This window comes from Heloderma suspectum, chromosome 6 (genome assembly GCF_057233095.1).
Source record: "Heloderma suspectum isolate Gila_16-S chromosome 6, 16-S_ref, whole genome shotgun sequence".
Taxonomy (NCBI): domain Eukaryota; kingdom Metazoa; phylum Chordata; class Lepidosauria; order Squamata; family Helodermatidae; genus Heloderma; species Heloderma suspectum.
In genome coordinates, this window is record NC_139463.1 from 97008193 (window position 1) to 97020729 (window position 12537).

The 12537-nt window shown below is 47.3% G+C and overlaps 1 protein-coding gene across 1 annotated transcript in view; it reads right to left on the reverse strand.

Moving 5' to 3' along the window:
* Window positions 1-254: 254 nt before the first annotated feature.
* ATP2A1 (ATPase sarcoplasmic/endoplasmic reticulum Ca2+ transporting 1) overlaps window positions 255-12537 on the reverse strand; it is a 45752-nt gene continuing 33469 nt past the window's right edge. The window contains exons 20-22 of the mRNA XM_084808441.1: window positions 10405-10522; window positions 8435-8552; window positions 255-851 (exon numbers count right to left, since the gene is read on the reverse strand). Of these exons, the coding sequence (XP_084664567.1) occupies window positions 823-851; window positions 8435-8552; window positions 10405-10522 (265 nt within the window). The 3' untranslated portion in view covers window positions 255-822. The remainder of the gene's footprint in view (window positions 852-8434; window positions 8553-10404; window positions 10523-12537) is intronic.

Genomic DNA, 12537 nt, shown 5'->3' on the forward strand with positions numbered 1-12537 from the left:
AGAAGTTCAATAGGCCCAGGTTCCCCATCATGTCATCTCTATGCCATGAAAAATGGCACTGGTTGAATTTCTGTATGTCGTTCAGCCAAAAGGCATAGAGCTGGGGGGGGGGGGTAGCAAAAGGACACACACACACACACACCCCTACACACCTCAGTTCCAGAGAAGCAATTCCTTATAAAAACAGTGTCAGCCTTCCCTCATCCCTTCCATTTTGACCAAATTAATGAAAGAAAAGCTGGAAGCATGCAATACAGTTAGGAGTTTATCCTTTAATATCAATAAATAAGCAGCTAGAAGAATCTCTTAATTTCCTCCAATTTGAGGAGTCTCACTTGTTTGTTTTCCCTAACAAAACGTTTCCTTCAGTTTATGTGTGCATTAAAAAATCCAACCCCTGGCTTGAGGTGGGGTCTAGTCGTGTGAAGAGGGGGTGGGGGGACAAACATAGTCAGTGTGGGCGCTAATGCAGGAAGCAGTATGTGTGTGGTGGGGTAGTGAGTGGCGTACGTCTCTGCAGGGGCAAGGAGATGCAGGTGGCTCAAAATGTACAGAAGCCAAGTAGCTAGTGGTGTTTTGGGGTCGGGTGGGGAAGCAGCTGGCAGGGGACACGGCATGGCAAATGCCAGTGTTGTGGCCCACACTGGTAAGTCCCTGATAAAAGAGGTACAGAGGGTTTGTAGGGGGGAAGAAAGTGGCTATTAAATAAGGGAGGGGCACAGAAGCAGAGGTAGGAGCAGCAGACGGGACAGCAAGACGAGGGTAGTGAGGAGATCTTCACTGTTGGGGATGAAGAGGTTATTTCTGTGGTGACTCAAAGGTTCACATCTTCTTCCTTTCTTCTGAACTCTCTGTAAAAAGGGGAGGGAGAAGGAGAAAACAGAGTGAGGGACAGAGAAATGGAGAGTACACAATTCCACATGGCAGTGAGTTGGGCAACCTACAGCAGGCCCTGGCCAAAATCAGCCACCATGGCTGGCATACAAGCACAGGGAATAATGGGAATAGAGGGCTCTCTTCACTTATCTTCCTTGCCAGAAATCTTAACATAAGGGGCAGAGAGGTCTTCAGCAAGCAGCTGGGCATATGTTTTGCTTAGGAGCCTAACACACCTCTGTGTAGCTGCTTCCCACACCCCCAGGAGGCAGAAATTCAGCAGCTGGCGTGTTCTTCATCACTGCTGGGAAAGCCATGCCCATTGGTCCACTTCATTTTAGAGGACTCGACAACTTTCCACAGCTTTGTGTTAATTTCTCTGAGCTAAATAACAGGAAGTCTCCTTCTTCCTTGCCCTATAATCACAATAAAACATACTGGGTAGAATCCTGATTCAGGAAAGTACTATCACAACCCTTTTATCAGCCTTATGTTTGGATATGACAGGTTTACTATGAAGTAACAGGAGTGAGTATCTGATAGCATATACAGTGAATAAAGGTGTACAGTTTTTGTGGAACTCACTTCCTAGAGAGGTTTGGCTGACTCCCTTGTTTTAAGTTTTAGAGCTTTTCTAGACAAGGCTGTTTAACGTGCTCTTTCTCCTTCTGGTTTCACTGCAGAATTAAAAATGGAGTTCTACGTGGGATTATTTTCCTTTTCTTCCTGGATTTTCCCAGCTCCCCCCACCCCTCGCAAAATTGCTTTTAAAAACCAGAAGTGAAACTGGACAATGTCTAAAGCACCTGTAAACAACCGTGGGGAATGCCAAGCAAACAATAAAAGCCTCATCTAGAAAGCTCTTAGACATGAGGCAAATCAATTTGTTTGCTTTGCTAAGCTTTTAATTTGCCCTGCACTTTTGTCCTCATGTTGTGTTGGTTGTATAATTGTTACTTGTTTGATTGATTGATTGATTTATCCAGTTTTATTATCTCTGTTTGCTGCAGTTTTCTGTTCTTATTGCTTCTATATTTGTTTAATATGTTTGAGTGTATCTTTATATTTGTTACTGTATGGTTGTGTTTTTAGGTTGGTAAAAGGGCGTTGGGGATCCTTTTGGGGGTAGAAAGGTGGAATAGAAATCCTTAAAATAAATAAACAAATAACAACAAAATTTTCCAAGACATTTTGAAGCCCTGAAAAGCACAGGAATTTGTGGAACAATGCAAATCTATATATTATGAGCTTACCTTACTACTTGAAGAAGAACATGGAACACATTGGTCATGATATAGCCAAAGTTAACCACTTTTAGAATGCAGTCTGGATTGCTGAGACTCCCATCTAGCTGCTTTGTGTGATTTAAATGGAGGAATCGTCGGAGGGCTTCAAACTTGGGAGTCCTCTGTCTATTGACAGAGGATTCCCAAGTATGAAGCCCTCCGACGATCCTGCAAGATCTGGGCAGGAGGGGGACAGAGGCGATTTCATCTCCATTCCTCCGTTTAAATCACACAAAGCAGCTAGATGGGTGTCTCAGCCCATCTAGTTGACTTACCTTTGGGAGGTGGGGGGCTTGGCTGGAGAGACCATAGGATTCTGTGTGTGCTGGCCTCTCTCCACCAACCAGGATGCCCCCTTCTCTCCCTCTCTTATGTCTCGAATGATGTCACAGTTGCGACTTTGGAAAAGAAGCTTTTTGCAACCGGGGGGGGGGGAGATGGGGATCTGCCACATCCTATGGCACCCCAGACACTGTCTAGGGTCCATAAGATTGTTGTCTTAGGGAGCAATCCTACATCCCCTCTACAGTGTCTGAGGGACATAGGATATTTTGGTTTCCTAGCTCGGAGGTCAAAAACAGGGCTCCGACCTCATAGCCAGGAAACTGCGCTCCCCGCCCCTTCCCCCTCCCCCTTGTAGCTGGCGTGAAGCGAACCCCACCAGCCACCTCTCCGTGCTTGGAAAGCAGAGTGTGGATACTGGGAAAAGGGGGTGTTCCTGGGGGCAGGGAGGGGAGGAGACCAGGGCGGAAGCCATACAACCTATCCTATGGCCACTCCAGCCTCCTTCCCTTCCCCTCCCCGAAGCCTCTGCTAGGCTGGCAAAAATGCTTAAACACGCCTCCCGCTCTGCATTGGATACTCATAAGCCTCTGAGTTTGGAGGCTTATGAGTACCCAGGGCGGATCTGACAGGATGGCGCCCTTAATGTCCACTGATGTCAAATTGCAAGACTAATTGAAATTAATGAGACATGAGCCCAATCCTTGGCATTTTTACTCAGAAGGGAGGGTTATTGTGCTCAATAGGACTTACTGCTAAGTAAGGATTACAACCCTAGAAACTTAATTTAGGTAGGACTGTACTCATTATGTATAATTTAACACATAAAATAGTATTGTTCCTCCTGCACTGGCATTACAAAAGTTATTTCCTGACATTTAGACAGACCAGGGCCTCATCTACATGTGGCTTTTACTCCAGTTCTACTCCACCCCGAAGTCGATCATGTCAGATGACATACACCGCTCTCCATAGCTAGCCTGGTGTTTCTTGCCCTAAATCCGTTTTTTCCCCAAACTCATTTTGTGTTGGATTTTCTTGTCACAGCAACTTCAGTGCTGTCCGAGAGTCCGTGTGAACTCAGCTGGCTTCAGTGCGGGCTGGTGGAAGCAGCGTTGATTGGCAGAAGGGGAAGTGGCATGGGGCAGGGGCGTGGGGAGAGCAGAGGGGTCAACATGTCTACCCGGAAGTAACTCATTGCCTTCAGTTCCACTTTGCGGAGTACAGGAGCAGCCCTGCTGCTTTGAAACTGCAGTGGTGTGAACATGGGCTCAGTCGCTGCCTCTCACTTTAAATAGTCATTGAGCTTGGGAGAGGGGGGAGCCAGCCCTGCTGTTTTGAAACTGTGCAGCTACAAAGATGCACAGCTAAGAAAGGCTGGATGCCAGGGCAGATGATTTTCATGAACATGTACTCAGAAGCACTTCATTGAGCTCCTGTTTGGGGGTGGGGAAGCCTGTTGATTGGGCAGTTAATATACATCAAAGGCAACATGCTAGTCGCTCTCCCTCCTCGCCGGCTCCACGCTCTCTGCTCTCAGCGCCTCTTGCGCTCCCGCTTATTCTGCTCTGTCTCCGGGAGGCGGCAGCTACCTGCTTGCCTGCCCGCCTCATAAATGTGTGTGTGTCTGTGGAGTTTGTCATGAACGTCTACTCGTAAGCAAGTCCTCCATTGCACTTTGTTGAACACAATAGGGAGGGGGAGCAAGCCTCCACTCATTGGCTGTCTCTCACCTATGCATTTGTTGACATTAATTTCTACTTGCGGCAGGACTCACCCACCCACCCCAACTAATTCGACTTCAGTTCTCATATACACTGCAAAAGCGGAGGAATACAGCACTCCATGTACTGTGGAAAGAGCTAATTCGATTCTGTAAAAATGCGGATTTTGCCCAAATCGCTTCACAAAGCATTTCCATTTAGATTGGCCCTAGGAAAAGATCATCTCTTTCTTGGCATCTCGTATGACACAAGCAACACCTCTGTGAATGGAGGTTAGGCACGTCACAGAAAATTGAAGGCTGACTTTCCTCAAACCCATCAGAAGTGCATTATGTACAAAGGAGAGGGCTTTTTTGGTGATGGCACTATGTCCTTTCGAAAGAGGTGTGCTTGACACCTAAATTATATTCTTCACAGCTCCAGGTTAAGACATTTTCTCAGGCATTTTAATTTGCCTTAGCCTGCTGTATGTTTTTAGTTTCTGTCGCAGTTTATCATTGATGTTATGATTTTATTATATCATAAAACATCAAAGTATGCATTTGCTGTTCACTTCCCTGACATCTCTTGGAAGAAGGGTGGTATACAAATGTTTTAAATAAATTAGGGTGCAATCCTATGATGATAATCATAAGCCCTCAAATTCAGAGGCATACGATCAGCCTATGCAGGGCAGGAGGAGTGGCAGAGGGGACCTTCGCTTCCCTGTCCTCCTGCCCTGCATTTTTTTGCTAGATGGGCTTTTTTGCCGTTCTAGCAAAGGCATTTTGGAAAGGAAGAGAACAAGGCTGGCAGAAGCTCAGGATATCTTGTAGTCTGGCCTCTCCAGTCTCCTCCCCTCCCACCAAAATGCCCCCTTTCCCCCCTCTCCAAGGTCTTGCTCCTGACCTCAGAGGGCAGACAGCACAGTGCCTTCTGTGCCAGCTGCAAGTGAGGGGGGAGATCTCTGATTCCCCCCTCCAAGATAGGAGTGCTCTCTCCAACCTTAGAGCCAGGAATCCAAACTATTCTATGGCCCCTCCGATGCTGTCTAGGGACCATTTAGGGTAGCTCCCTAAATGAACAAATTAAACCTGTGATCCTAAGTTTTTCATTACAGCTCATGGTTCTAATGAACGGTTCCCTTCACTTACTTCATCCTTAATACTTTTAAACTCCTGCTGTGTTGTCAATACAAGAGGAGGGCATGGCTATCAAGGCTGCAGAGAGGGCAACAGATGAGAAAGGAGAGTCTGTGTGCAAGCTTTGCACAAGTTGAAGCCTCTGTACCAGCCCTGGTTAGATACAAGCTGATGCCACATGCCATGATGTGAATAACATTCCTATGCAGGCCAGGTACAGGGCTTGCACAGTACTAAATGAGCTCTCTGTTCCCCTCAGTTGATCTTCTTTCTTTCCTGATTGCTCCCATGTAATGGTGATGAGACTGCTCACCCCCTCTCTATATGTCATACCCAAATTCTATTCAAAGACATACTGCCTATAGCAGTGTTCCCCAACCTGGTGCCCAGCAGATGTGTCTGGCTGCAACTGACTGCAACTCCCATCATTCCCAGCCAGTATGGGCCATGCTCACTGGAGCCCAGCTTGGGGGGGGGATGAGAACTTCTTGGGTGTCTGTGTGGTATTTCTGGGGGGAAATCAGTGGACTGGGAAGGATTAAGCACCCCCACTAATTGTCCTGCAAATATCCACCCCCTGCATTAGTATTACAAGTAAAATACAGGATTGGGAACCCATATCATGTCTAGTTTGGCCTGAGTGCAATACGGCCCTAAGCATCTTTCCCCAGAAGCAAATCCTACAGATTCAGTGGGACTTGTTTCCTGGGAAGTATGCACAGGGCTTTTAGCCTGAAAGAAACCAGCAGGAGAAAATGGAGGTCGACAAGACCTTTTGGATGCTCACTCACCTCGTTCCATGCATGACAGCAACTGCACTCACATACACACCCGAAAACACCATCCTTCCCCCACAGTTTGCCTCCCTTGCCCAACCATCCTCACCCTACCTCGGTGTAGAAACTGGCAACAGCCAGGGCAGCAGGTTCAGTGAAGGGGCAGCCCTGAGTTCCATCACCCTGCCGCTGCCCCCTGCCTCTAGCAAATGTGGGGCCAAGCAATTGCTCATACGAGACTGGCCAGGCATGACACAGGACAACCAGCAAAGGGCAATGAAGGCAGCTGGGGCACAGCTAGAGAGACGATGACAAGCAGACTGGGCTGTAAACCTCCCCATTCTATGTACACAACATCAAAGCCAAGAAAATCCTAACTTTGTTTCAAACGCAACAACGTAGGAAGAAACTCAAAATGATGCCAAGGCCAAACAGGCTTCTTTCTAGGTGCACAGAAGGTGAAAAAGCAGCACTTGAGAACTGACCAGGCAAAAGAGGATTGGGTGCTAACAAGCTCCTTCATTGCGCACAATCATGCCAGTAATTGTACAGTTTGGATGCAGAGTTCAGGTTTGAAAACAGAGTGCAACCAATTTGAATTAGAATGCTGACTTTAGAGCTGCAAGGATATTCCTCAGAGCAGTCCTCTTTCTGAGGAGGATTTTCTCTCTCTCGCCCCACCAGCTAAGCAGCTGGGCCTCAGTTTCCTGGACTGTTCCAGCTGCAGCAATGAGGCTGTTCAAGCAAAGAAGAGACCCTTTCTCCAGCTGCCCGCAGATATTGCCAATCCTCCCACATGGACAAACAGACAGTCATGATAGGGTAGCCGGGGGAACAAGCAAGGCATGCGGTCAAGGGTTGTAAGGTACCTGAGAGGCAGGATACAGGAGAATGGAAGGGGAAGGAGTTTATGCTACAGAAGGGAAAGGATAAAAGAAACAGAGTTAATAGACATTGGGAAGAAGGCAGGCAATGAAAGGAAAAGGTGATTAGTCTGGATGGATGGATGGATGGATGGATGGGATGGATGGAAAGGATAGATGGCTGGAAAGGATAGATGGATGGCAACCCATCAAGGAATGAAAAACTACTTAAGGGCACTGGGTATGGAACAAATTCCTGATTCTCTTCCCCTCCCATTCCCATTAACTCACTATACTCAGAAAGTCTGGGTGAGAACCAGAGTCCTAGACAGCTCCCATCTACCCTCCCTGCACCTACTCCAAGCCAGAGGAGCCAACTCCATGCTCAGAACTCAAAGGAGAACCCCAAGATCCAGAGTAGGGAAGTAGGAGAATTTTGTTTTTGCTTGCAAAACATGCAAATATGCCCTGTCCGAAGCTCTAAACACAAGCACGAGCACGTGTCCACATAAAATATTCAGAAATTGTCAGACACATGTTCATGTTCATCTCGTTCCCGATTCCCAGTTCAATTTGTGCAAATGGCCTCTGTATACTGAATTAGCCCCGCTTTAGTCTATGGAGGAAATTTGTGCAAATTTTAGATTTGCGCAAATTTGGGGAGATTTGCGCAAATCTCCCATTCCATCGCTGCTTGATTTGTGCAAATTTCCTGTTCACACAGAGTGAAGAGGAATTGGGCATGAGATGAGCATGTGCGACCAGGCATGGTAACCAGGTGTGGTAACAAATGTGAAAAGAAATTGGGCACAAGATGAGTGGCGAGACAATGTTTGGAGAATCCTGGCAGTCTCGAACATCACTTGTTCTCCCATCACTAATACAGGGCGTCTAGATACCTGTCCTCCCAAAGGAGCATGTCTCTGCTGTTCCCTCTGTTTCACATTCTTAGGGCCTGGCCTGAAATTTCCAAGCACCTGTTTCTGTATAGAACTCCAAGGAAATCACCTGGAGTAGTGGTGCCATCAGGGTGGGACTACAGGGCAGAGGTCCAGGGCCCCTTTCAGCAGAATGAGCAGGAGGGCGCCCTAATGCAGCAGGGTCGGCTTACCATGTTTTGAAATGAAGTAATACACGTTACCCTCTAAAGAGGAGGAGCCCATAAATCATTAAGTCCCTCTGCTCTAAAACTACTGAACTGCAACACTGCCTGAGAGAAGCCCAAGTGACAAAGCTCCTGGAATTTTCCCAACCCTGTATCTAACATGAGCTGCCCTGGATGGGTGCAGATGGAGATAACAGAGGGTAATAGGAAATAACAGGGGAAGACAAGAAAGAACTAGGAGAGAAAAGGTGAGAGGGGAGGGACACTAAATTTCTTCTCCACAGTAATGTTTTTTTCACACATTCCATCTGGGGCTTCTGACTCCAGTGAAGGGGAGAAGGCTTGGAAGGAGGCAAGGACTGGGACCAGCTCAGGGGAGGGAGGGCTTGTAGGAAGCTTACGCTCCAGATAGTTCCGGGCAACAAATTTGAGAATCTCATCCAGAAAGATGACAGGCAAAGATATCTTTATCACCACGAGCCAGTGGTGCAGATCCAAATGTGTCAGTTTGAAGATCATCTGGGAAGAGTAAAAGCAAAGGGAAGAGTCAGTGTTTCTTCCTCCAAAATGTCTGTCTCTGAATACAAGGGGAATCATAGAATAGTAGGGTTGGAAGGGTCCAACCCCCAACACATGTGCCTCTTTCTCCCTCCCCATAACAAAAACATGTACTAAAAACTAAAAATAATAGATTGGAACTGGCAATGTTAGTTGTCTATAGCTCTTAAATTAGTCATGCTTTAAGGGTGCAATCCTATGTATGTTTAGACAGGAAAGTGTCCTACAACTCCCAGTATTCTCCATGGGTGGCTGGGGCGTGCTGGAAGTTGCAGGGCTTTTTTCCGTCTAAACATGCATAGGATTGCGCCCTAAGTTCTGAAGTCCTGTTGATTTTCGTGGGAACCAAGGTTGCAATCCTATACCCATTTTCCTGGGAGTAAGCTGGCAATGTTAGTTGTCTATAGCTCTTAAATTAGTCATGCCTTAAGGGTGTAATCCTATGTATGTTTAGACAGGAAAGTGTCCTACAACTCCCAGTATTCTCCATGGGTGGCTGGGGCGTGCTGGAAGTTGCAGGGCTTTTTTTCCGTCTAAACATGCATAGGATTGCGCCCTAAGTTCTTAAGTCCTGTTGATTTTCGTGGGAACCAAGGTTGCAATCCTATACCCATTTTCCTGGGAGCAAGCCCCACTGAACTCAATGGGACCAATGTCTGAGTACCCATGTAGAGGATTACACTGTAAGTGCAAACTAACTTAGTCCAATGATGAGAGAATGCACACAGGGCTGTGTTTTATGCCACAATTTCTACATCCAGAATGTGTAACTTTGTGTAGAATTCAACTAACTGAGAATCTCAGTTTTCATAAGAAAGAAAGAAGCCTGAAGGCCGTAAAGCAACCTTTGCCAGCCCAGTGTCCTCCAGATGTGTTGGACTGCAATGGGCATGTTGGCAGGGGCCAATGAGAGTTGTCAACATCTGGGGGGCACCTGGAAGCATGTGAGCCTTCTGGAATCTCAGAAGCAGAGAAGCAGCTGAGCATGCTTTCTGGTGGCCAGGGCTTCAGCCCCTTCTAATACCTCCTTGCCTTTCCCCATGAGCAGCAATAAGCAGAGTAGATTATGCATAATAGTAAACACTGCATAATAATTATGCAAAACAAGAGAAATCATGCAAATTGGCCCAATTTGCATACCCTATCCAGGTTGTAGAATCCAGGTTTACTTGGCCGCTGCCCAAGGAAGAGCAGGATTTTTTATTTTTTTGAGTGTGGAGCTCTGAATATACACATCTCCACCAATCAAACTTTAATACCACCCAGTCACTAGGTGATCTGAAGGTTCAATCTGGGAAGCTGACTATATTCAGAGCTGTGTGTCCGCCTTAGGTTCTGCCGTTTTTGTTGTTGTTTATTCGGTCAGTTGCTTCCAACTCTTCGTGACTTCATGGACCAGCCCACGCCAGAGCTTCCTGTCAGCTGTCGCCACCCCCAGCTCCCCCAAGATCGAGTCCGTCACCTCCAGAATATCCATCCATCTTGCCCTTGGTCGGCCCCTCTTCCTTTTGCCTTCCACTTCCCCTAGCATCAGCATCTTCTCCAGAGTATCCTGTCTTCTGGCGTAACCTTCCCCAAACTGGTGCCTTCCAGATGTGTTGAACTGCAACTCCCATCATTCCCATCCAGCATGGCCATCGGCACTAGGCTGTCCTAGTGCAGCCCAAACCCAATGCTTTCCAATAGAGCCTGCTCCCACATTTATCCACCAGTGATCAAGCATTGACAATTGGGTGAAGAGTGATCACGAGGTGCACTGTGAATCAGCACGGGTGGGAACCTGGAACAGAGGCCATCTTGAAACAACACTTACAGGCATGGGGTCAACGTAGAGGATGAAAAAGTGCAGAGACATTGAGAGGCAGATGGATCCCATGAGCCAGATATTCACCCAGGGGGGCATCCGCACCAAGGACTGGTTCTCGGAAAGGCTGTGCAGGACAGAGAAGTGGGGAGTTGAGGTAAAGTTATCATTCAATACAAATAAATAGAGGCAATGCTCCTTAAACATAAGCCAGTTGGCAAGAGATTAATGAGATGGATCTCAGCTCTGCTTGGAAAGCCACAGTCTTAGTGGATAATAGACACAGCTGGGTATATGGTGTGATTCCATGGGAGTACGGGAACAACACAGAATGTGGTCATTTGGCTGCAGAATTCAGCTAACTGGCCATCTCAGCTTTCCTTTAAATCAGGGCTGGGGAACCTTTTTCGGCCTGAAGGCCAGATTGGTTCTGGGCAAGCGTGTCAGGAGTCACAACCCAAACTGGGTGGGGACACCTCACTGCTGGCATATGATCCCACAATGTGATACACACACACACATTCACACATGCATTGCCCCTCCCCTGCTGCTACTGGGCTTTAAAAAATCATCCACTGATACCAATGAAGCCTTTCTGGAAGCCTGGCTACAGCGGGGAAGGGGTGATTTTTTGTGGGGGTGTCACAGTATGGGAAGGCAGGGGTAGCCCTCCCCTCCCCAGCAGCCCTCCCCTCCCCCAATGCCTTCCGTGCTGCAATTAGGTTTTTAAAATGCCTTAACACAGCGTGGGCTGGTTGGAGATAAGGTAGGGAAGTTGACAGGCCAAATGGGGACCTCCTGCAGGCCATGTTAGGCTCACAGGTTGGAGGTTCCTAATCCCTGCTTTAAATCAAAGCCCTTATGGCTGTGAAGATACTCCTGAAAACAGGAGGACCCTGCCTGTTGATATCTCAGAATGTGATTTCCAGTGGTTGGAGGCAGTGAGAGATGCTTCATTATCTTCCTCTTGAGTAGCAAAATGTGAATTAATTATGCAAACGAGTAAATGTTTCAGAATACATTACACAACAGAAGCACATTTGCTGGTTTCTCTTGATTTCACATTTTATACAGATCGCAGAATCCACCTTTTAAAGATGGTATCAGTTGTATTGATAAAATCTGATTGATTTTTGTCTTCCAAAATGTGGTATGCTGTCCTGAGGATCACCAGCGATAAACTATAATACTATTATATTGATATTTCACAAATGATCACCTGAACTGCACATCAAATGATACAGTCTTTATATATTTGTGATAACCGATGTTCTGTAGCAAATAAAACTTAGCTTGGTTTGTATGTACTTTATGCGTTACAAGCCACTTCAGGGGCATTGCCGAGAAGCAGGGTAGAAAACTGAATAAGTAATAACTATTTTCCTGGAATTATCTTGGCACAGAGTTTAAATGTCCCTCACCCCACATAGAGTCCACAGAGCCTGAAAGATCAGAGAAAGGGTAATAGCTAGAGATAAGAATGAAGGTGGGGGTGGGGGGCTTCTCGCGGTATCACCACCTTCGGAGGCCCTTTGGTGGCGATGCAAGAGAGAGTCCTCTCAGCAGCTGCTCCCAGGCTCTGGGACTCCCTGCCAAGAGAGGCGAGGCTGGGCTTCCTCTCTGCTGTCCTTCCACCGGCCGGCAAATACGTTTTTATTCAAGCAGGCCTTTGGCATGTAAACTGGTCTGTTGGTCTAGGGGCCAATCTACATTGCGCCTGCCATTGCAACGGATTCGGTGTCCTGTCGGTTTAAACGCTCTCGCATTAAAACGTGATTATCCACAGTCATTTTCCCTATTGCAGTGCTTCATCGAATGTGCGAGCTCGGTTCACACTCGAGCGCTGTGCTGTTTTCCTGCTCTTAAAGATGGCGGCTCTCATTGGAGGATCAGAAACTCTTCCTATTTCTGCTGATTCCACGCCCACCATGTGGCAGTGGCGCGGGAGAGGCTTGTCATTTTCCACATGTTTTCCTGGCCTTGGGGAAAATTACCAGCTTGTCCCTTGCTGCCGCCGCTGTAGCAGGTGGGGGTGGAGGGAAGAAGGAGGCACCTATCCTCTTCTCCACCTCCACCTGCTGGAGGCCAGGGCGAGAGGCTGTGGGGTGTCTGCCAATGCTCTTTTCCCCGTGCCAGCCCTTG